This window comes from Euphorbia lathyris, chromosome 7 (assembly GCF_963576675.1).
Source record: "Euphorbia lathyris chromosome 7, ddEupLath1.1, whole genome shotgun sequence".
NCBI lineage: Eukaryota > Viridiplantae > Streptophyta > Magnoliopsida > Malpighiales > Euphorbiaceae > Euphorbia > Euphorbia lathyris.
The window spans coordinates 36126240-36149183 of NC_088916.1; the positions used below are offsets into that span (position 1 = coordinate 36126240).

The window sequence follows — 22944 nt, forward strand, 5'->3', positions numbered from 1 at the left end:
TAACAGCTAAAAATTTGAAGGTTTCAACATTATTATTTATAATCAGGAACAGACCGAAGTTTGCACCTCAAATATTACTAAGCACAAGCAGTCACAAGTTCATTAAAATCAAGAATAATGAAAAAGAACAAAGATATCATTAGATCATTTGAGTTTATTGCAACACAGGAGACCATAACTCATGTGTTAATCTGCTGCTTCTACCTTCCTAACTCACACTTCCAGCGAGCAAAGCAATTAGGATACAAAAATGAGAAAAGGAGAGATGCCCGAGCGAGCGAAAATGCAGATTTTTGAAGTGAATCACTTCAAGGATGATAATGCTACTTCAACATTTCTTGAGATTCGATCATGTATTGGTTCCTGTACCAAATCACCCCATTTTGTCAAGCAATGCCTTTTTTGCTACCATAAACATAACATATACCTTCAAGAACGGTTCTTCCCACTAAAGATAGTACCTTTGTCACTGGCATCTCAAATGTTGATTTAGTTATTGTCTCGCACAAAAATATATATCTGCCATCCAAGGAAAAGTCAGAGAGAGCTCAATATAAACTTCAATTCTGTCTGAACCCATTTCACCAATGCATTGTATTTGAGCTGAATTTTAAAAAATAAACAACTTGCCTCCATGCTAGTTCACAAACAAGATCTTCAGGAGCATCAGGAAGTACCTGTAATTGAGTCAGCAAATCAGGCTTTAGCACTAGATAAGATTAATGCATGTGAATTAAAAGATCTCATTTTTAACTTACTTCATCTTCGTATGGATTACAGTGATCCTTGAACCACAACCTCAAGAACTCCTAAAAATTACAATTTGTTTTCAAGCTGGAGGATATAAGCTCATAAATGTATCGGCAGAAGTATTAGGAAGTCAAAAAGGCACTTGGATAAATTGATGCACCTTATCAACATTTTCAGGTTCATGACCATTCTGAAAGCGTTCTTCATAAGACTGGGCAATCCAATATCTGCTTGAGTCAGGTGTATGGACCTAGCCGTGGTAGACAAGGTAATACAACTTAAATGACATAAATTGGTCTAGTTGTATCTAACACGACTGAAGCATGGAGACGAGTGAGAACCATGAGTTAACTCAGTGACAATAATTTCATACCTCATCAATCAATAGAATTGAACCATCCAACCCCTTTCCAAATTCATATTTTGTGTCTACTAATATCAAGCCACGCTCTAAAGCTACTTGCTGCAAATGCACAGGAATAGCAGAGCTAGTTATATGGAACAACAAAGTAAAGGCCGTCAAGCAATCAGCAATTAACTATATTCCTAGTGGGAAATAGGACTTATAATATATGAATTGAATTCATAACAATTGATGGTCAAATAAAAACTCAAACTAAACAATCTAGATTTTCAATTTTGTCAAATATTGTATAGAGTTTATACATCAAACTTTTGGCTTCAAGAAAATTTCCAACCAGATAACTACTAATTAGTCAAAGCAGACAATACACTAGGATCATGTGGTGCTGAACCTATTTCTTGCATCTGCATTTAGTCTTTGATTAACAGTTCATCTTGTGGAACAGCATTTATAACTTCAGAAGTTTCTAGTTAACACAGCTCAGTGCAAACAGGTACAGCAACTGTAATAATTTATAGGACAGTTAAAAGGACTAACTTTTCTTTAATAGACACTTATGGGAGCTATTTGAAATTTGAAAGTTTTTGCAGTTTGATTATTGATTCCACACAACGAAGTGGGAAAACAGAGATCAGCTACATGCCAATATGCTTCATCCAAGTCATTACTCACTACAACAAAAGCTTCGCAAAAGAAAAAGCATACCTGTCCGTACTCAAATAAGCTCAATGCTTTCCTACTGGCTTCCTCATAATCAGCTTCAGTCATTAGCCCAAGTTCAATAATCTGCAAGGCAAAAGAAGTATACGAAACAATCAAGCCAGCAGCTTAAATTAGATCAAAAGAACAACACCACGTTAAATATAAGCCAGAAGCGAAGAGTTCCAATATTTTAATAGTTGCATCATAATATGTAATCAAACCTCGGTTGGAGTAACGGGAACATCATGATCTGCAGCCTTGGTTGTTGGAGTGAGTATATTTGCAGGTAGTTTTTGGTTTTTTACCAAGCCTATACAAATATGATAGACCTTAACATTTGATGGTCAAGATTTTAATAGGTAAAAAAGTTAATCAATGAAATGAGAAGCGTACCATCTAGGAGGGCATTGCCACAGTAGTTTCGGACACCCTTTTTGTAGACCGTCCATAGTGATGTATCAGTGCTTCCAGTCGCATAACCCCTTACTATAGATTAACAACAAGTAAGATCAACTGAAGAACTGATAAACAATAACCCTCAGCCTAAAACATAGATTTCTTATACTGAAATGAGTAGTATGGAATAACTTAATCTCGTGCTAAATAATTTCACATGAGAAAGCAAGCAATTCCAAAAGATATGCAATTAATTGGACAACCCTGGGTGACATTAAGTCTTTATTCGATTCAACAACACTCCTTCCCAAGTTAAAAGAGATGAGCAAAATTTTGTAAGAATGAATCTTTATTTTATATACCTACTACTTGCTTTCCATCTTCATTCATTATGCTCTTAAATCGCAAATATTTTATTGTTACGGATTCCTTTGTTGGACGCAAGTATGCTAGGCGCATTAACTAGGTCTAAGTAGGGTCCACCTTATTTTTAGTCATTTGCTTATTTCTTCTTAGTAAATCCCATTACAGGACTGATTAGTTGAGTATTTGATTAGGATTCTATTTATGTTTTATTAGTTGAGTATTTGATTAGAATTCCTATTTGTGTTTTAATTCCTATTTTGTAGTGAAACTTGTTCTACTTAAGAGAACGATTCTGGAATAATGGAATAAAAGTTATGAAGAATATTATTATTAATCTCAAGGTTGGAGCTCTCTCTTAATGGAAACCATCCATCTAATGAGACAATTAATGGAGCACTATCGAAATAAGAAGAAAGACTTGCATATGGTTTTCATTGACTTGGAGAAAGCATATGATAAGGTACCAAGGGAAGTACTTTGGTGGGCCTTGATAAGGAAAGGCATTTCGCGGAAATATATTGACATCATAAAGGACATGTATGAGGGAGCATGCACGAGTGTACGTACTAGTGTTGGGAAGACCGAAGAGTTTCCTATTACGATTGGAGTGCATCAAGGTTCCGCACTAAGCCCATTTCTTTTTGCCATCGTTATGGATGAACTAACAAGGAGGGCGAGCCTTGGCGCAACGGTAAAACGTTGTTGCCGTGTGACCAGAGGTCACGGGTTCGAGTCTTAGGAGCGGCCTCTTGCCAATTTAATTGGCAAGGGAAGGCTTGCCCCCAATACACCCTTGTGGTGGGACCCCTCCCCGGACCCTCGCTCAGCGGGGACGCGTAATGCGACCGGGCCGCCCTTTTTATGGATGAACTAACAAGTTCACTTCAAGATGGTATACCATGGTGCATGCTGTTTGCAGATGATATTGTGTTGGTTGATGAGACGAAAGAAGGAGTGGAGAGGAAGTTGGAACTATGGAGACAAACTCTAGAATCTAGAGGCTTTAAGTTAAGCCCAAGTAAGACAGAATATTTGGAGTGTAAGTTTAGCGGCCATAGGAGTAGGGAGGCAGGGACAATCACCCTAGATGGGAGAGTTGTTCAGGCCTCGGATTGCTTCCGGTATTTAGGATCTATTATCCAAACAGATGGAGAAGTAGATGGAGATGTTGCTCATAGGATTAAAGCTGGTTGGTCGAAGTGGAAGAGTGCTACGGGTTTCTTTTGTGACCCCGGCATGCCTAATAGATTGAAGGGAAAATTCTACCGGACGGCAATTAGACCAGCATTGTTATATGGTACGGAGTGTTGGGCAGTGAAACACTGCCACATCCATAAGATGTCGGTGGCGGAGATGCGTATGTTGAGATGAATGTGTGGTCATACGAGAAAGGATCGGGTGAGTAATGAAATAATTAGGACAAAAGGAGGGGTCACATCTATTGAGAATAAAATGAGAGAAAACCGACTAAGGTGGTTTGGCCATGTGAGACGTAGAGCGCTTGATGCGCCGGTTAGGAGAAGCGAAGAGTGGCAAAGGGATGTAGTGGTGAGGGGTAGGGGAAGACCGAAACAAACTTGGAGGAGGGTGATCGAGAGTGATATGAGTTTACTGGGAATTGAGGAAAATATGGTAGTGGATAGGACGGAGTGGAGGGAGCGAATTTGTGTCGCTGACACGACTTGATTTCACGGTTTTATATGATGGTTCATGTTAGCCGACCCCGAATCATTTCGGGACTAAGGCTTTGTTGTTGTAGTTGTTGTTGTTGTTGTTGGAGCTCTCTCTTAACGAGGTCCAAGGTTTCAGTCTCCCTTTAACGAGCTGAGAATTATTCACGATAGGTCGGTCACAGAACAATAATAAAGAGAAAAGAAAGCAAGTACCACTTGACTTCCCGGTTCATCGCCCTCTGACGAGATCCATAACAAGGGGAACGTAACAAATTGGTATCAGAGAAAACACAATGGGCGATTCATTCTCGAACGATCGGTTGCAAATTCTTCTCCAAGAGGCGCAATCAACAAGTGAGTCTAGAGTTGCTGATATTGAGAAACGGCTAGGAAATACAATGCAAGCACTATCGCTACAATTATGGGAGATGATGTCTGAGTTCCAACGAGGACGAAACAACGAATCAGAGGGTACAAGCAACCATAATTACACGGGGCGCCCAAATAAACAATGGCAACACGGGCCAATCAGGCGGTTCAGGTGGAATAGTACCCCGCTATACGAAATTGGATTTTCTCACCTTTGGCGAAACTAATGATCCCCTGATTTGGATCCACCGCTGCGAGCAATTTTTGGCCAAATAAGCGAATTGCTGAAACAGAGAAAGCCGGTCTGGCAGCCTTCCACCTTCTTGGAGAGGCGCAATTATGGTATCATCAATTACAAATTGAGCGACCAACAAATTGGGCAGGATTCAAGGAATTATGTACACTTCGGTTTGGATCTTCGGATCATAACAATCTCTTGGCGGAGCTGGTCAACCTCAAACAAATCGGATCCGTGGAGGAATATCAGCGGAGTTTTCAAGAATGCTTGGCGCGTGCTAGTCATTCGGTCATCGTTGAACAACACGTTAGTTTTTTCACAACAGGGTTATATGACTCCATTCGGTTGGATGTGGAACTCAATAAATCATCAGATTTAGCTACTACTATGAATTTGGCAAGAGCCTTTGAGGTAAAGAATAAAACATTGAAGGCATCGATTCCAAAACAACCCAACATATGGCAACCCAACTGTGGCTTCAGTCCCAGTAAAATTCAGAGCAATACCAACGTCAGAATCGAACACAAATCTGTAAGTTCTGCTCCTTTTATTAAGAGACTAACAAAAGCTGAGATGACAGATAAAAGGGCCCGAGGACTTTGCTATACTCCGGAAAACATCAGTGCGAAAAGCTCTTTTGGTTGGAGTTGAATGAGTTGAATGAGCAAGAGTAATTAGACGAGCCTGCAATCGAACCCGAAATTTCACTTAATGCCATTACGGTGCAGCAGGGAACAACCACTATGCAAGTCAAAGTTGTAATTCAGAATCTGCCATTACGTGGACTCGTAGATTCAGGAAGCACCCACAACTTCATCAGTGCAACAGCAGCTCAAGCTCTCGAGATACAAGTGCAACCTCAGTCAGGGACAACTGTATCAGTAGCAAATGGTGAAAATATTCGCAGCTTAGGTGTTTATCATAGGGTTATTTTTGTTATCGAAGGTCACAACTTTTCGACGGATTTTTGTGTGCTTCCTATGAGAGGTTTCGACATGGTACTCGGAAATCAATGGCTACAAACGTTAGGTCCAATCCTATGGGATTTTGTCTCTCTTACTATGACTTTTGATGTAAAAGGGAAACAAGTTGCACTTAATGGACTCCATACGTCAAGTCGACGGCAACTACATGCTCTTCAATCCACAGAGCCTCACAAAGATCAACCTCACCGGTTGTTGTCCGAATTTGATGACTTATTTCAAGACCCAGTAGGACTGCCTCCAATTCTCCATTGTGATCATCGCATTTGCCTTGAGGCGGGATCAGGTCCAATAGTGGTGAGACCTTATCGCTACCCGCACATTCAAAAAGATGAAATGGAGCAACAATGTGCACATATGTTGCAACAAGGGATCATTCGACCCAACCGTTCGCCTTTCTCTTCACCGGTTATTTTGGTCAAGAAACATGATGGCTCTTGGCAATTTTGTATTGATTATAGTGAGTTGAATGCTAAAACAATAAAAGATAAGTTCCCCATTCCAGTGGTGGATGAGTTACTGGATGAATTACATGGGTCCAAATTTTTCACCAAATTGACTTGAAATCAGGTTATTTTCAAGTAGGCATGAACCCTTTTGACATTGAGAAGACAACATTTCGCACACACCATGGACAATTTGAATTCTTGGTTATGCCTTTCTGGTTGTCCAACGCTCCATCCACCTTTCAGGCTCTTATGAATGAGGTATTTCGTTGTTATTTGAGCAAATTCATCTTAGTTTTTTTTTATGATATATTGATCTACAATCAATGCGACCGGGCCGCCCTTTTTTTTTTATATTGATCTACAGTCGCACTTGGGAGGATCATTTCATTCATTCGCAAACTGCATTTAAATTACTGCGTGCTCATCAATTGTATCTGAAGAAATCTAAATGCTCCTTCGGTGAATTACAAGTTGCTTACCTTGGTCATGTTATCTCGGCCAATGGAGTCTTAATGGATAACGGTAAAATTCAAGCCATCATTGAGTGGTCACAACCTCAGTCCATTATGGCCTTGCAAGGGTTTTGGGGTTTAATGGGTTACTATCGCAAATTTATCATGAATTATGGGCTATTGGCAGCTCCTTTAACCGATATGTTGAAACGTAATTCATTTCATTAGACTGATCCAGCCCTGCACTCTTTCACGTTACTAAAACAAGCCCTTACCTCTGCTCTTGTTTTGTAACTACCCAATTTTGCTGAAAATTTTATTGTGGAGTGTGATGCATCAGATGGTGGTATTGGGGCTGCCTTCAGCAAAACGGTCACCCAATCGCATTTTTCAGCTAACAATTGGCCCTTCGCCATCATTGAGTGGCCACAACCTCAGTCCATTATGGCCTTGCAAGGGTTTTTGGGTTTAATGGGTTACTACCGCAAATTTATCATGAATTATGGGCTATTGGCAGCTCCTTTAACCAATATGCTGAAACATAATTCATTTCATTAGACTGATCCAGCCCTGCACTCTTTCACGTTACTAAAACAAGCCCTCACCTCTGCTCTTGTTTTGTAACTACCCAATTTTGCTGAAATTTTTATTGTGGAGTGTGATGCATCAGATGGTGGTATTGGGGCTGCCTTCAGCAAAACGGTCACCCAATCGCATTTTTCAGCTGAAGTGCCATCATAAATTAGCAGCCTATGAACGGGAATTGATTGGGTTGGCCAAAGCCGTGAAACATTGGCGCCCATACCTCTAGGGACAATGTTTTCTTATCCAGACAGATCATTACAGCTTGAAGTTTTTACTTGACCAGAGTATTACTACTTCACCTCGGCCACATTGGATCAGCAAGCTATTGGGGTTTGATTTTGTGGTCGAATATCGTTCCAGACAACTAAATCGGGCTGCTGATGCCCTCTCTCAGCGTTTTCAAGAAGATGCTTAGCTGAATTCAATCAGTCAGGCCAAACCATTATTTCTTGATACTGTTCCGGATGAAATTTCCCAGGATTCCTCTTTAAAGGAGTTGTTTCGTAAGGTTAAGATAGGAGAACTCGCAGCTCCTTGGTCTATTGGCGAAAATCTTCTCCTTCATAAAGACAATTTATTTGTTGGCCTCTTCACCACTCATTGTGGTCATACTATTCAGTTGCCATGATAACACTCATGAAGGAGTCCAAAAAACCTTACATCGGATTCAAAGCGACTTTTATTGGAAAGGGATGAAATCTGCTATTGCTGAATATGTTGCTTCTTGTCCCACATGTCAACGCCACAAGTCTACTCATTTGAGTCCGACTGGTCTCCTCCCGCCATTAGCTCTTCCTTCACAAATATGGGTGGATATATCTATGGATTTTGTGGATGGACTGCCTAAGGCTTGGGGTATAACAGTCTTGTTCGTGGTTTTTCAAAACATTGTTCGTTTACATGGCGTCCCAGAATCTATTACGTCCGACCATGACGTGGTTTTCACAAAGTACTTTTTGGAAGGAGCTTTTTTGCTTGAGTGGCACTAAGCTTGCATTCTCTTCCGCTTACCACGCTCAGTCCAACGAAAAAATTGAAGTTGTTTATCGCACCATTGAGATGTATTTGCGTTGCTTTGTGGGGGACCATCCGAAATCATGGGTTGCTTGGTTACCATGGGCAAAATATTGCTATAATACGTCCTTCCGTTCAGCTATTCAAGATACTCCTTTCCGTGTGGTGTATGGCCGTGAACCTCCTCATTTGTTATCTTATATTGCTAGTTCTACGCGTGTTGACGCAGTGGACCAAGCTTTGGTTGACCATGACTTGAAAATTCAAAAAATCAAGGCGTCCTTATAGAAAGCTCAGACTCGTATGAAGGACTACTATGATAAAGGCCATCGGGATATGGACTATCAGGTTGGGGTTCTGGTTTGGCTCCATTTGCAGCTGTATCGTCAACGCTCTCTAACGGGTTCACAATGCTACAAGTTGTTTCCCAAGTATTTTGGTCCTTTTGCTATTCTGCAGAAGATTGGGTCTGTTGCTTATGAGCTCCATCTTGCTGCATAATGCCTTCCATGTTTCACTCTTGAAGCCATTTGAAGGAGATCCCCTACCATCAATTCCTTCACTGCCCCCCAATTAATGATGGCCACGTGGTTCCAACCCCGTTGCTATTATTCGTGCTTGTCTAAACCGTGATCGCTAGGAGCTCTTGGTTCACTGGACCGACACACCTATTGATTATTCCACTTGGGAGCCTCTTGATCATTTTCGTTTGGCCTATCTGAATTTTGAGCTTGAGGATAAGCTCTTCTTGGAGGAGGAGGGTGATGTTACGAATTCCTTTGTTGGACGAAAGTATGCAGGACGCATTAACTAGGTCTAAGTAGGGTCCACCTTATTTTTAATCATCTGCTTATTTCTTTTTAGTAAATTCCATTACAGGATTAGTTGAGTATTTGATTAGGATTCTTATTTATGTTTTATTAGTTGAGTATTTGATTAGGATTCCTATTTGTGTTTTAATTCCTAAATTGTAGTGAACCTTGTTCTATTTAAGAGAACGATTCTGGAATAAAAGTTAAGAAGAATATTATTATTAATCTCGAGGTTGGAGCTCTCTCTTAACGAGGTCCAAGGTTTCAGTCTCCCTTTAACGAGCTGAGAATCACGATAGATCGGTCATAGAACAATAATAAAGAGAAAAGAAAACAAGTACCACTTGACTTCCCGGTTCATCGTCCTGTGACGAGATCCATAACAAGGGAACATAGCATTTTATCCAATGAAAAAGTCTCTGAGTCATATTAGAGGCCAGCATTTACCAAGCTAGTCTAAACAAGAAAGAACTAGGGATGGCAACGGGTACCTGGCACTACCCGACCCTAATGGGACCACCCTACCCTGTATAAAAGGGTATGGGATGGGATGAGATCAAAACAATTGCATGGGACGGGTATGAGAATACTCCTAGGGTACCCAGTACCCGTTTCCCGTCATAACTCTTTTATATATTAAAAGATATTACTCCCTCCGGTCCACAATAGAAGTCTTTTAAGGTTAATGCACACTAATTAAGAAATGCAATTAATTTTAAGTAAAAGACTTTGTTACCCTTGTAATAATTGCATCCACTAGTAACTTTATCTATTCCCAAGATAAAAAGTCAACTTAAATAGGGGTATATTTGGTAAAAGTAAATTAATGTGCATAGATTTAAGCAAAATGTCATGTATTGTGGAACAAAAAAGACTCTCTAGAAAGACTTCTATTATGGACCAGAGGGAGTACTATTTTTTAGATATAAGATGTGAGATTTGAACACCAACTTTTTGTTCTTCAATCATTGAGTGAGACCACTAAGCTACTTTATTCTTACTAATTAAGGTTCAATTTATTCAATTTTTAGATGAATGATTTATTAAACTTATACTTCGTTAAATTTGTAATCTTTTTTGTTTTATTTATTGATTCTTAATGGGTAAGGGTACACGCGGGTACTCGTGAATTAAATAGGACGGGTATGGGATGAAAAATATACCCGTTTGGTTAATTAGAAAATAAACGAGTAAGAGTTTGGGATTGACACTATCCGCGGTTACCCTACTCATTGCCATCCCTAGAAAGAACTGCTAGATCAATTGGAAAGCAAGCTTCCTAGGCCAGTTAAAATGAAACCACCAAGATGAAGGGACATTCTAAAAAACTCATATCTAAAATGCTCACCTACAAATTCAACAGGAAATACTGAACATTTCTTTGCAATTGTAACATTTTTATCAGGAGCGGACACGACTGCATTCTGAGTTATATGTTGAGTTTTATTGAACCACCACAGACTCGTCTGATTCAGAACCTGAAAAGATAATTAATATTAGTTCTCTAACCTGACGACTCCAAAAAAAAAGGGGAAATAATATGGAAAACACAAAAAGACCTGGCCTTTGAAGGGAATAGAAGCCAGAATTCTATCAAATGCACTCTGACGATCAGTTGTGACCAAAACAAGATATTCCCCACCATCATATATATCTCTTACCTGCAAAATAAGGCTGCGTTATCATTTTTTTCATCCAGCTCAATAATAAAACAAAATTGAAGTATCTAAAATCACACAAACATGTCAGTTTCACAACATAGCCAAATGAAAAACGAAAGCCTAAAAACTAATTGAATCCAAAAAAGAAGAAAACTACAATAAGTACGCGTGAACAAGGGCAGTGAATTGAGAACCAAAAAAGATACCTTTCCTCTAGTTTTGGACTTGAGGCCGGGGACAGTCAAATGAAGATTTGTCTCCGAGAGACAATTAGACAAAGCGCCTTCAATGGCTGCAAAGACCTCTTCTTTGTGCATACCATTGATAAGACCATCAAGGGACAATTTCGGATGCTGCGTTTGATTCTGTGTTGCCATTACGGCAAGTCTAGGAAAAATCTTGGATTTTGATTTGGGTTTTGGTTCAAAGGAAGAGACTGAAGGGAGATTCGATTTGGGTATTGAGAGATTTGCGTTATTGACAAGGGTTTTTGTAGGGCTTAAGGTTCTCATGCATTGAGACATTTTTTCTTTCTCTAGTTTCTGTCGGATTCTCTGCTCTTCGCGTGGAATTTTATAGTGTCTGTAACGAGACGTTCGTTTTCGGGTTAGACCCGGATTCGGAATTGTTGTAGGGTACCAATATATAAAGCGACACGATAATAAAAAAGAACAAAAACGCAAGCAGTTGGACTAAAGTAAACCTCGAGCCCCAAGGCAAAGGTCTCTCTCTCTCTGTTCATTTATAAAGATAAAAGGCTATCTTTTTCTCTCTCTATATATAAATATATTTTCCTTCATGTGCTTGGTTGTGGAAAAATATCTCATACCTCGAATGCTAGATTTCTTACTGATATATTCCTAGTTTCTGTTAACATTCATCTCCGTCTAACCAACCTCCGATTGCCATTCTAAACATACTCCTTCGAATCCTGCTGTTGGAATTTCATTACTTTTCCCCCTCTGCATCCGAAGACAAATTTGACTGGTGAGTTTCTTTTTTACCCTAAGTTTTCGTTTTTCCTTTTAATATTCTCGATTTCTTGGAGGTTTCTGATTTATAGCGAATGGATTAGTGTAATAGTGTTTCGATCTGTCTTCCTTTGATTGTTGATAATGTTACTCAGATTCAAAGTTATCCCTCTTTACAAATCGGGTTATTTGAGGGTTTATACGGAACCAGAGAGTACAGTTTTTCTTTCTGGGCTAATTGAATAATAGCTAATGGCCAAACGAATTTGTTACAGCTTTTTGCTGATTTTGAGCTGGGGTTATTCGAATGTATATCGATGCTAATTTATTTTTATCGCTTCTGATTGTAGGAACAGGACGCTGAAGTGCCGCGCTACATCATTGGAATTTTTCTATTTTTTCTGTGTGCAATTTTTAACTCGATCATTATATTCGTTGTTGTGTTGTTTGATGTGATGAGGAAGAAAAGAAAAGGTAGTGAAACTGAAGCATGTGAGGATGTACAAACTGAAGTAACACCAAGCCATGACACAAGGTCACCAAATCTCAGGTCTCATTATTCTCTAGAAGATTACAATAGGCTAAAGAAGAGGTGCAAAGAAAACGCAGGTGATGATCCTGTTTGTTCTTTTAAAAGTAGGCTTGCAGGAATTGCCACGGCGCCGCCTTGTGGTGCCTCATCATCATTGGTGCCACCTGGAAGAGGCCTGAAGAGGAAGCTAGGTTGCATAGTTACTGCTACACAGACAGGTAGAAAGAACAAGATTGAGGACGATTATGTTAAAGGTGAAACAATTGGGCGTGGTAAATTTGGGTCAGTTTGTTTGTGTTGCTCTAAGGCAACTGGAGTACAATTTGCTTGTAAAACTTTGCTTAAGGGGGAGGAGACAGTTCATAAGGAGGTGGAGATAATGCAGCATTTATCTGGCCATCCTGGAGTTGTAACATTGCTTGCAGTGTATGAGGAGCCAGAGTGTTTTCATCTTGTGATGGAGTTATGCTCTAAAGGACGCCTGATTGACCAGATGGTTGAAGAGGGTCAATACTCAGAACAACGAGCTGCTAATATATTTAAAGACATAATGTCAGTGATCAAGTATTGTCATGATATGGGAGTGGTGCACAGAGATGTAAAGCCTGAGAATGTACTGCTCATGAGCTCAGGCAAGTTAAAGCTTGCAGATTTTGGATTGGCCATGAGGATTTCAAATGGTAAAAATCATCTTCACCTACTTGGAGTAATATTCTTCTTTCTTACTACCTCTCATTTTAATTGAATCTTATCATTTTGGCTACTTGTTAATATAATACGTAAAGAGATAGTTTCAGTGAAAAGAAAAAGTGATATGCATATCCAGAAAGTTGTGGAGTATACACATCAGGCAGAACAATATAAATTATATCCCGTGAGAACAGTCATAAAGTCTTAAGTAGGTGAATTGTCAGCAATAGTGTTTCCCACTTCATGCGTCTTAATTGAGCAAGTGTATAAAATTGGGTTTACTGCTATTTAGTCTAATGTTTTTTTGGTATATTAACTGTAATAAGGAGGATGCTGAAGAAAGTTAAATAATTCTTTTTCCAATTTTCATTTAGCTTCTAATTTCAGCTGTATTCATTTTAAGATAAGATGGTTCAGTAATCAGTGATGAATCAAAATAATTAGAAAAATGACTGAAACTGATGGAATGTCTTAGGCTTTTCAGATTGCCTAGTCACCTTCTGAATTCTAGTTTGTTCTTCTGGGCAAATCCCACATGATATTGTGAACAGCCAAGATGTGCAAAGGCATGAAGTTACAGGAAATTTTTCATGCATCTTTAGGGACATGAATATATTGTCTCATCTACCAGGACACCTGCTATTGTTATATTGCTTTCATCTCTTTTAAACTTTAGATATTACTCCTAAACTTGTATTTATAGTTAAGTGTTTTCTCCCTTATAATTTATGAGTTGGTTTATTTTCTCAAGGTTTTTCTCGATGCAATGAAATGATGAAATGCAGGTCAGACATTGTCTGGTTTGGCTGGAAGTCCAGCATATGTTGCTCCAGAAGTTTTGTTGGGAAATTATGGTGAGAAGGTCGATATATGGAGTGCTGGAGTACTTTTACATGCTCTCTTGGTTGGTGTTCTTCCATTTAAAGGGGATTCCTTGGAAACTGTTTTTGAGGCAATCAAGAATGTAAAGCTTGATTTCCACACAGGGATATGGGAATCTGTATCCAAGCCTGCACGTGATCTGCTTTCAAGAATGCTGACGAGGGATGTTTCTGCAAGAATAACTGCAGACGAAGTACTAAGTAAGTTTCTGCATTTGTAAATGTATGGAAACTTAAGAGCATGGTTTCTTTATAATTTTCAATGGGATAATTTAACCTAATTTTCTGTAGCACAAGATTCAGTGTCTTGTGGAATATGTTTAGTAGTGATAGTTTGCAGAGTCGCAATGTCTTTCCAAGTACCATTGTCTCACTTTCATGTCAGTCCTTAATATAGAGCAAAAACATTTTATGATTTTTTCTTGTGACTGACTCCCTTTTGATTACCCTTTCTCATACATGATTACCATTTATTTTTGGGCCTGATAGCGACTGAATTCTGGACATACCATGTTGACAAGAATGGTTGAATGTTGTTGATTCTTCCCTTCCCCATAAATTGATGGTTTTCTGTTTGTTGATTCAGGGCATCCGTGGATTTTGTTCTATACAGAGCGCACGCTAAAGTCACTGTCCTTCAAGTCAAAACTGAAGAATCAAGTTGGATTAACCTCCTCCCAGCCTGCCAGTGAACCTGCACCAGAGATGCACAGGAACAAAATAAGTAGCTCTATTGGCGAGGATAGATATGATGATTCATCATTTGATAGTTTAAGAAGCAAGTCAGAGAAGCAGGATGAATGCGGGTTGGTGGATGCACTGGCGGTAGCAATCTCGAATGTGAATATTTCGGGACAAAAGAGAAGCAGACTGTGCGCTCCTACGACAGGTCCAATAGAGCAGCAGCATTCATCTAACCTGACAGCTAACTATCTGTGTAGAGCTTTTTGATCCTGCTGATGAACTGACATATCTCTAACAGGATTATCTCCTCCACTGTTTTTTAAGCTGTGGATATAAATTAACATGCCCAGGTCTGGTGCAATTTCAGTGGGCAAAGAATGGAAGTCAAAGATGAGCATAATCATGTGTCCAATGTGGAGGGTAGGGTATTTCGTTCATATAATGTTTTCACTTGTTGGGAATTTGACCTAATAATAGTTAGTTAATCGGATGTACAGAAGTTGTAAATAGAGTAAGACTGAAAAGATATTTGGGTTAGTATAATAGAAGAATGAATTATCGACATCTGTTATAATCAAAGACGGATCTTGATGCACGAAGCTTAATTGAAAACAAATTTAAGCATAACAATGAATATAGCATTCTGAATTTCCTCACCAACAATCAATTCCTTGCCACTCTCCCTACATTACTACAACACTAATCTTATTCTTCTTGCACTAAAAATATATCCAATTTACTAAAAATAATTTATTATAATAAAATAAACATAAAATTGTGTAGCTTCTAATAATGATTAGACACAAACTGTAAATCTTTTGTCTTCTCCTTTGACATACTAACTCTAATTTTACAGCCATAACCTAATCGTAAAACGCCTAATCACTACCTCCCCTTTTCCGATTGAACAAAGCATGCCATGTTTTGCTCTTTCCCTTAACCTATCGCTTTATCGACAGCCCCTAATCGAATCGTTCCTCAAAAGGTTTGAATCCTTTGTTCGAGTTTATTACCACTGTCAACATAGAGAAGAATAAAGGTTTAGCAGAAGAATATGCCCTATTATGTTTTAATAGCGTGGATGATGGGTTGGAAATCTCTGAGGATGCCTTACAAATTCAAGCACAGCAGCAAAATTTCTTCATTGCGGGGGAATTTCTTACAATCAAAGCTACGCACTTTGAATCCATGAAGACAACATTAGCAACAATCTGGCAACCTGTTAAAGGTGTAACTATCACCGAAACAGACATGGAAGGAAGATACCTATTCCAATTCTTTCATGAACTCGATATGCTTCAAGTACTCAACGATGGGCCTTGGACGTTCAATCAGAATCTGCTGATAGTCAAGCAACTAGGGTTGTCTGAACAACCAATGCATCCAACCTTGACAGGCCTAATTATCTGGATTCAAATCTCGGACTTGCCTATAGGATTTCAAACAGAAGTAGTCTGTAAGGCCATCGACAATCAACTGGGAAATTTTATAGAGGCAGACCCCAAAAACTTCACTGGACTAAGAAAAAGCTATCTGCAGGCTAAGATTACAATTGATGTTCGAAAGCCTCTAAAAACGGGGCAAAAGTTGAAGAGGAGTGGTGGTGAGTGGCTATGGGTGAATATCAGATATGAAAGACTTCCCCAACTCTACTTCTTCTGCGAGGTCATAGGGCGTGCGGAAAAATTTTGCCCTGCCTTATTTGACAGTGCCAACATTACTACTATGGAAGCTGGCTTAGGGCTTCTCTATGCAAAACTGGTATTCAGCGGGGGAAGGAATGGCTCTGTGATCCCTCGGTAGAGACGGACACCACTAAATTTGAGAAATCAATTGATGATGCATCATTACTCACGGTCCCCAGCGACATTGGAACTGCATTTACAGGTGCTGAATCAGGAAAGCAGACTACATATGGAGATTCAGGTACTGGGCTAGGAAAACAGACTACACATGGAAGCTCAGGTCAGAAAATTGAAACAAGTGGGGCATCCCGACCAGTAAAAACTATCGATGATATTCTCATCATTGACCCGGAGCGTCAACATATTTCTGAGAAGCATATGGTAACTGAACAAAGTTTTCCTGATTAACTAAAAATCGGAGGAGGAGTGAGACCTGGCGGCCAGGTCCGCCCAAGGTTATGAGTCTCATCAGCTGGAACTGTCGGGGACTAGGCAATCCTCGTATAGTTAATGTCCTAAAGGACTTGGTTTGTGTCCACAAGCCTATGATTATTTTCCTTATGGAAACCATGATCAAAGAGGCAAAGGTTCTATTAGTATGCAGAAAGTTGGGTTTTGAAAATCAGTATATTATTGACGGAAGGAGCCATGGTGGTGGGATTGTATTAATGTGGTGCAGTAGTGTTACCATATCTATTTCATCTGCTCCTCCCAATTTCATTGATGCTCAGGTCACCATTGCTAATTTGCACCCTTTGAGGCTAACAAGGTTTTATGGATATCCGGAACGGAGTCGCAGGAAGGAATCATGGCAACTATTACGGTCCCTGTATAAATTAGATAGGCAAGTGTGGTGTTGTGTCGGTGACTTTAATGATATTATAAGTCCAATTGAGAAAGAGGAGGACCAGTACGGGCGTACTGGCTGCTAGAGGGCTTACAATCGACTTTGGAAAATTGTGAACTAAGTAGTATGGCAATGAAAGGCTACCCCTTCACCTGGGAAGTTGGTAGAGGAACGGAACAGTGGGTTGAGGAATAATTGGACCAGGTGACAATGAATACAGAATGGAAGCAGATTTTTGGCCATTCCCTACTAGTAAACCAGCCATCATCTTGTTCAGATCATTCAATGTTGGTATTACAACTCAAGGCTTAGGTCCAAGCTCCATGAATGAGGAGATTTAGGTTTGAAACCCAATGGATTCGTGAAGGAAACTGCTCTTCCGTAATTCAGTCAGCGTGGGCGGCATGTGCAGGGAGATCAATTTCTGAAAAATTGCGAAATGTACTATAGCCCTGCAAAGATGGAGTAAATTGATCAATGGTAATCTGCAGCAACGAGCTTCTGCCCTCCGATGTCAGATGGAAGAAAATCGATATCGTACTGATCGTTATGGAATAGACTTGTTTAACCGATCTAGTGCTAAATATGTTAAAACGTTATATGAGTAGGAGGACTTCTGGAAGCAACGAGTTAAACTTCATTGGTTGCAGGACGGTGATGCAAACACAAGGTACTTTCATACATATGCTACTTCGTGAAAAAGAAGTAATGCGATTACCGAATTAAGGGATAGAATGGTGTCTTATGCGATTGGGGAAGTGGGCTTGAAGATATCTTAATCGATTATTTTCAAGGGATCTTCACCAATTCAGGGAGTGAAGCCTCAAAGATCCTTGCTGCAGTTCCGCGCGTGTTAATACAGAACCGAATACCTTCTTGACCGAGGCCTTCGAAGCAGATAAGGTAAGGGCAACCTGCTTTTCCATGCATCCTAGTAAGAGGCCGGGGCCGGATGGCTTTAACCCGACATTCTTTCAGCGATTCTGGGGCATAATCGGCTCTGATATTGTATCTAGCTGCCTTGCAATCTTTGATAATTCACAACTACCTCCTCTCCTAAATGAAACTCTTATTGTCCTCATACTAAAAAAGCCAAATGTTGATCGAGTGACGGACCTTCGCCCAATAGCCCTATGCAATGTACTATTCAAAATAGTATCTAAAATGATCACTACTCGGATCAAGAAGGTACTTCCATCAGCCATATCAATTAACTATAGTGCTTTTCTTCAGGAAAGACTAATTTTTGACAATGTCATGGTGGCTTATGAGGTAATCCATCATTTGAAAAACAAAAGACAAGGTAAACAAGGTACTGCTGCACTTAAACTGGACATGAGCAAGGCCTATGACCGTGTGGAATGGCAGTTCCTATGGACTATGCTGATTAAAATGGATTTTTCTGATAAATGGATTGCTTGGTTGAGAATGTGTGTCGAGAGAGTAACGTACAAAATCAGCCAAGAGGGCAGAGAGTTAGGTCCAATTGTTCCTACCAGGGAGCTCAGACAGGGGGATGCACGGAGTCCTTTCTTGTTTCTCATATGTGTAGAAGGTTTGTCATCACTATTGCAATTGAAGGAGCGAACATGACTTATCCATGGTTGTCAGGTAGAGAGATCGGCACCTCATGTATCTCATTTGTTCTTCATAGACGACAGTTATCTCTTCTTCAGGGCCTCGGCGACTGAAACATCTACCATCCAGCAATGCCTCCAAGTCTATGAACGCACTTCAGGTCAGTGCATTAATTTTGAAAAAGTTGCCCTACTATTTAGCACAAACACCAGTCCTGCAGATAGGGAAGTTTCCAGCTCAATGTTAGGTGTCAAACAAACTCATGATTTGGGATTTTACCTAAGAGCTCCAGCATCGATCGATCGAAGCAAAATGCAGACATTTAGATTCCTTAAAGAGAGGATTTAGACTAGAATCAATAACTGGAAAGAAAAGTTTATTTCAAGTGCCGGTAAAGAAGTTCTTATAAAATCCATTTTGCAGTCACTATCCACCTATATCATGAGTGTCTTTCTCCTGCCTTCTCAATTCTGTGAAGATATAAAGCGACTGCTAAATCAATTTTGGTGGAAATCTGATTGTACTACTACTAGTAAAGGCATCCATTGGATGAGCTACGATAGACTCTGTGAACCAAAGTGTATGGGAGGTTTGGGCTTTCGGTGTCTCCGAGACTTTAACTTAGCACTACTGGTGAAGCAGACATGGCGCCTAATTCAACATCCACATTCATTGGTTGTGAGGGTCCTCAAAGCCCGATATTTTCCGAACAAAGATTTCTTGAATTCTGAAATTAGACACAACCCCTCCTTTGTTTGGCGTGTAGTGTTCACACCAGTAAATCGCTAATTCTTCAACACAAAAATTGGCAATGGACAATTAACTTGGATTTGGGGAGAAGCGTGGCTATCGGAAACACAAAATCCTTATATTACCAGTCTGCATGATATCAACCTACCTACTGGTAAAGTGTGCGACTTGATCCATACGGATGGAAAATGGAATAGACAATTGATTGGCATGCTTTTCAACTCAAGGGATCAAAAACTAATCTTTTCAATCCCAATGCGCGAGAATGTTGATGAAGATAACTGTCTTTGGGGCCTTGACAAATCGGGATTGTATTTGGTTAAATCTGGATACCGAGCCTTAACTAGAGCAAATTTTCCTTTGCAAGACCCAATTACTGGTGTATGGAAGTCTTTATGGAAACTACAGGTAGCTCCGAAAATCAAGAATCTGGTGTGGAGACTAATATCATGCTACATACCTGTCATGTGCAATTTACAAGCTCGTCACATCAATCTTTCCCCAATATATATGTTATGTGACTTGTTCAATAAGGATGAGGACCGCGCACTGATTCAATGCTCAGATGTCAAACAAACCTGGCTAATGTTCTTCGGTGATGACAGAATGAATGTTGTTCCAGGTATTGTAGAATGGATTGGAAATCTCATCTCGAGTGTAGATCATCAACGGATAAACAGAGCTCTTTTCCTCCTTTGGTGGATATGGAAGAACAAGAATAGCCAAGTCTGGAACCACACTCGAGCTTTGCCCTCAGAATTGATTGGTATCGCAGCTAAGGAATCCTCAGACTGGCAGATTACAATGGAATTGCATATAGCAGTGACATCGACAGATGCAAGGCAAGAATTTAAGTGGATTCAGCTAGAAGAAGGTAGCTTTGTTTGTAATATTGATGCATGTTTATTTCATGAGGAGGGTTACTGCTCCTATGGCTTCTTGTTGCAAGATCATCTCGGTTCTTGTTCATTTGCTAAACATGGAATGCTAGAAGGATATTTTGAACATGTTGTGGCGGAAGCAATGGCTGTAAAGGAAGCTGTTTCATGGTTGAAGGAAGGTAGTTACAAGAATGTAGAGCTACGCAATCAGTGAATTCAAACATGTTCTTACTTATGAGATATTATAGGTGATTGTAATGTTGTAATTCATGAGTTAGATAATATCTCCTTTGTTAAATGTTCACTAAACTGCACAGCTCATAGCCTAGCCAGAGGGTTTAGTTCTTCGTCTGTTCATAGAGAGTGGTATTGCATCCCTCCACTTTTGTCCTCTATTCTTTTAGCTGATATCAGCCAATAAAACATTCTTTTATTTTTTAGGCCTAATGCTTCCACAGCTCCCTTAACTTGTCCAAATTGGTCATTTTGCCCCTCCAACTCATCGAATATCCTATTTACCCCCTTAACTCCATAAAAATGGTATTTCTCACCCCTGAACTTGTCCAAATTGGTCATTTTACCCCTTCACAACTCATCGAATGTCCTATTTACCCCATTAACTCCATAAAAGTGGTATTTCTCACCCCTTATGATCCTATTTACGCCATTAACTCCATAAAAGTAGTATTTCTTACCCCTTTATAGTGCAAAATTAATAGGACTTATTCAAATGAGTTTGAAAATATATTTTTTAATATCAACTTTTTATTTTGTTAAACAAGTTAAAGACATTATATGTAGGGATAAGGTACCAAAATAGGCCTATGGTTTTTGGAGAAGTATCAATTTAGGTTCCACGTACAAAATAGCACCAATATAGGTTTAACGTTTAAAAAAGGGTATTAATTTAGGCATCGATAACGGATTGGGGGGCTAAATCGACAAGTTGAGGGGGCGAGAAATACCACTTTTATGGAGTTAAGGGGATAAATAGGACATTCGATGAGTTGAGGGGGTAAAATAACCAATTTGGACAAGTTAAGGGGGCTATGGAAGCATTAGGCCTATTTTTTAAAAAAACTTGATTTATTAAACGAATAATAGAGATGAGTAGAGCAATATAATGCATCGAGTGAAAATGATGGAATTAGTAAGTTTAGGATTAGTTTTTTTTTTACAAATTATACTCATACTGAATGAATATATATATATATAATGTAACTTTTCTTATATCAATAATATATTTTAATGAGTATATTTATGGGGTATCCTCATGGACAACCCTGACGGTAATAGGTTAGGGATCTCCGTGAGGCGGGGATAGCAATTACCGACCCCAACTCATCCACGGGAATGGAGGTACTTTTCCTTCACATCTCTAACCTTATAAAAATCGGTACTGAGAATTCCTCGACCCTAATAAAGTGGGGACCCAATGGATATGAGTATTGCCCGTCCCATTGACAAACCTAATGTTTGGGTCAAATATATGAATATCATAATTAAGTACAAAATTACAACTAAGTCATATCATCAAATTTAATTCTTAATATATCATTATTTTCTATATATTATGATTTTACACCATAGTTTAAAAAATCTAGACTCCAATTCATTCATAAACCCTAGAAGATATATTTTAGACTTCTAATTTATAAATTCTAATCCTTAAATTATATTAAAAGTACTGATTTTACTAGTTTGATATAATCTGAAATTATGACTTGACATAATTGTAAATAATTTTTAAAATATGAATTTCTTTGTAATTTTCCCTTGAAGTTTTCCATTTGCAGCTTTCTCCAAAATAATATTTAGAATTGCTGATTTTAGCTAATTATTTAACACTTTCATTTTGTTGGTTAAAGTAAAATGGTTAAAATAAATAATAATAATTATTATTAAAAGAGAATTAAACAGTGGATCAAACGAACATTTAATACTATTTTTTATTGTTATATTATAATGGTTAAACAATTTATTAGTTTCCCATTCCGTCAAAATTTAGCCTTTATTGGTAGGTAATCTGTAAATTCCACTGTAAACCCTCATCGAGGTCTGTGGTTTGCCCTGATCTTGGGAGTGGGTAGACCTACCCTTACCTAAACTTTTTATAACAAAAAAAAAACAATTTATTAGTTTCCACATTTTTAAATCTAGGATTTAGTTCTCTTATTCTAAAATACATATTATATCTTATAAAAAAACACATTATAAGGTCTGATGTTACCGAGTTGAATCCACGTCGAAGCTCCACCTGTGGAGGGGGGCGCCGTTGGGTTCGGTCAGGGGGACTTCGATGCTAAAGTCAGTAAAGTATAAAATGATAAAACAAAAGCACGAAGAATGGTATTGGAATGTGTACCTCAATAGCTTGGGATACAAGTCTATTTATACTAGGTTAGCTGTAACCCTCGATTTAGTAACTAGAAAGTCTCCATTAATGCCTCATTAATGGTGGTTACTGAGTTCGTTCAAGTATGGCCATTAGCTCATTAATGGGTTATTACTTGCCTTTAATGATGTCGGTTTTCTTATGGAAAGACGGCGTAGACATCTCAAGGGCGTATCGATACTTGGCGGCGAATCTCCCGATAAGCGGTGGTTACAAGCCTCTTTATGACGTTTGAC

General features: G+C 39.1%; 2 protein-coding genes across 2 annotated transcripts; one reads left to right on the forward strand and one right to left on the reverse strand.

Annotated features, from left to right (window-relative positions):
- On the reverse strand, positions 1-11458 carry LOC136234994 (phosphoribosylaminoimidazole-succinocarboxamide synthase, chloroplastic). The gene is made up of 12 exons (XM_066024501.1): positions 11021-11458; positions 10713-10814; positions 10502-10631; positions 2210-2302; positions 2038-2126; positions 1820-1900; positions 1124-1213; positions 911-1000; positions 759-809; positions 631-677; positions 462-519; positions 1-363 (listed from the first exon to the last, which is right to left on the reverse strand). Exons 1-12 carry the CDS (start codon positions 11336-11338, stop codon positions 304-306), a joined length of 1209 nt encoding a protein of 402 aa, XP_065880573.1. The 5' UTR covers positions 11339-11458; the 3' UTR covers positions 1-303.
- A 71-nt stretch (positions 11459-11529) lies between these two features.
- LOC136234993 (serine/threonine-protein kinase PEPKR2) lies at positions 11530-15151 on the forward strand. Its single transcript, XM_066024500.1, has 4 exons — positions 11530-11801; positions 12136-12997; positions 13793-14089; positions 14475-15151. Exons 2-4 carry the CDS (start codon positions 12241-12243, stop codon positions 14837-14839), a joined length of 1419 nt encoding a protein of 472 aa, XP_065880572.1. The 5' UTR covers positions 11530-11801; positions 12136-12240; the 3' UTR covers positions 14840-15151.
- The last annotated feature ends 7793 nt before the right edge of the window (positions 15152-22944 follow it).

What these genes read in the sequence shown, in the direction of transcription:
- LOC136234994 (XM_066024501.1), bottom strand. Translation starts at nt 11,338, where the DNA reads ATGTCTCAATGCATGAGAACCTTAAGCCCTACAAAAACCCTTGTCAAT. An exon ending in TGGCAATGCCCTCCTAGATG is followed by an intron (nt 2,127 to 2,209) that starts GTACGCTTCTCA and finishes ATATTTGTATAG; the next exon opens with GCTTGGTAAAAAACCAAAAA. An exon ending in GTAATCCATACGAAGATGAA is followed by an intron (nt 678 to 758) that starts GTAAGTTAAAAA and finishes ACTCAATTACAG; the next exon opens with GTACTTCCTGATGCTCCTGA.
- LOC136234993 (XM_066024500.1), top strand. Translation starts at nt 12,241, where the DNA reads ATGAGGAAGAAAAGAAAAGGTAGTGAAACTGAAGCATGTGAGGATGTA. An exon ending in GGCCATGAGGATTTCAAATG is followed by an intron (nt 12,998 to 13,792) that starts GTAAAAATCATC and finishes GATGAAATGCAG; the next exon opens with GTCAGACATTGTCTGGTTTG. An exon ending in AACTGCAGACGAAGTACTAA is followed by an intron (nt 14,090 to 14,474) that starts GTAAGTTTCTGC and finishes TTGTTGATTCAG; the next exon opens with GGCATCCGTGGATTTTGTTC.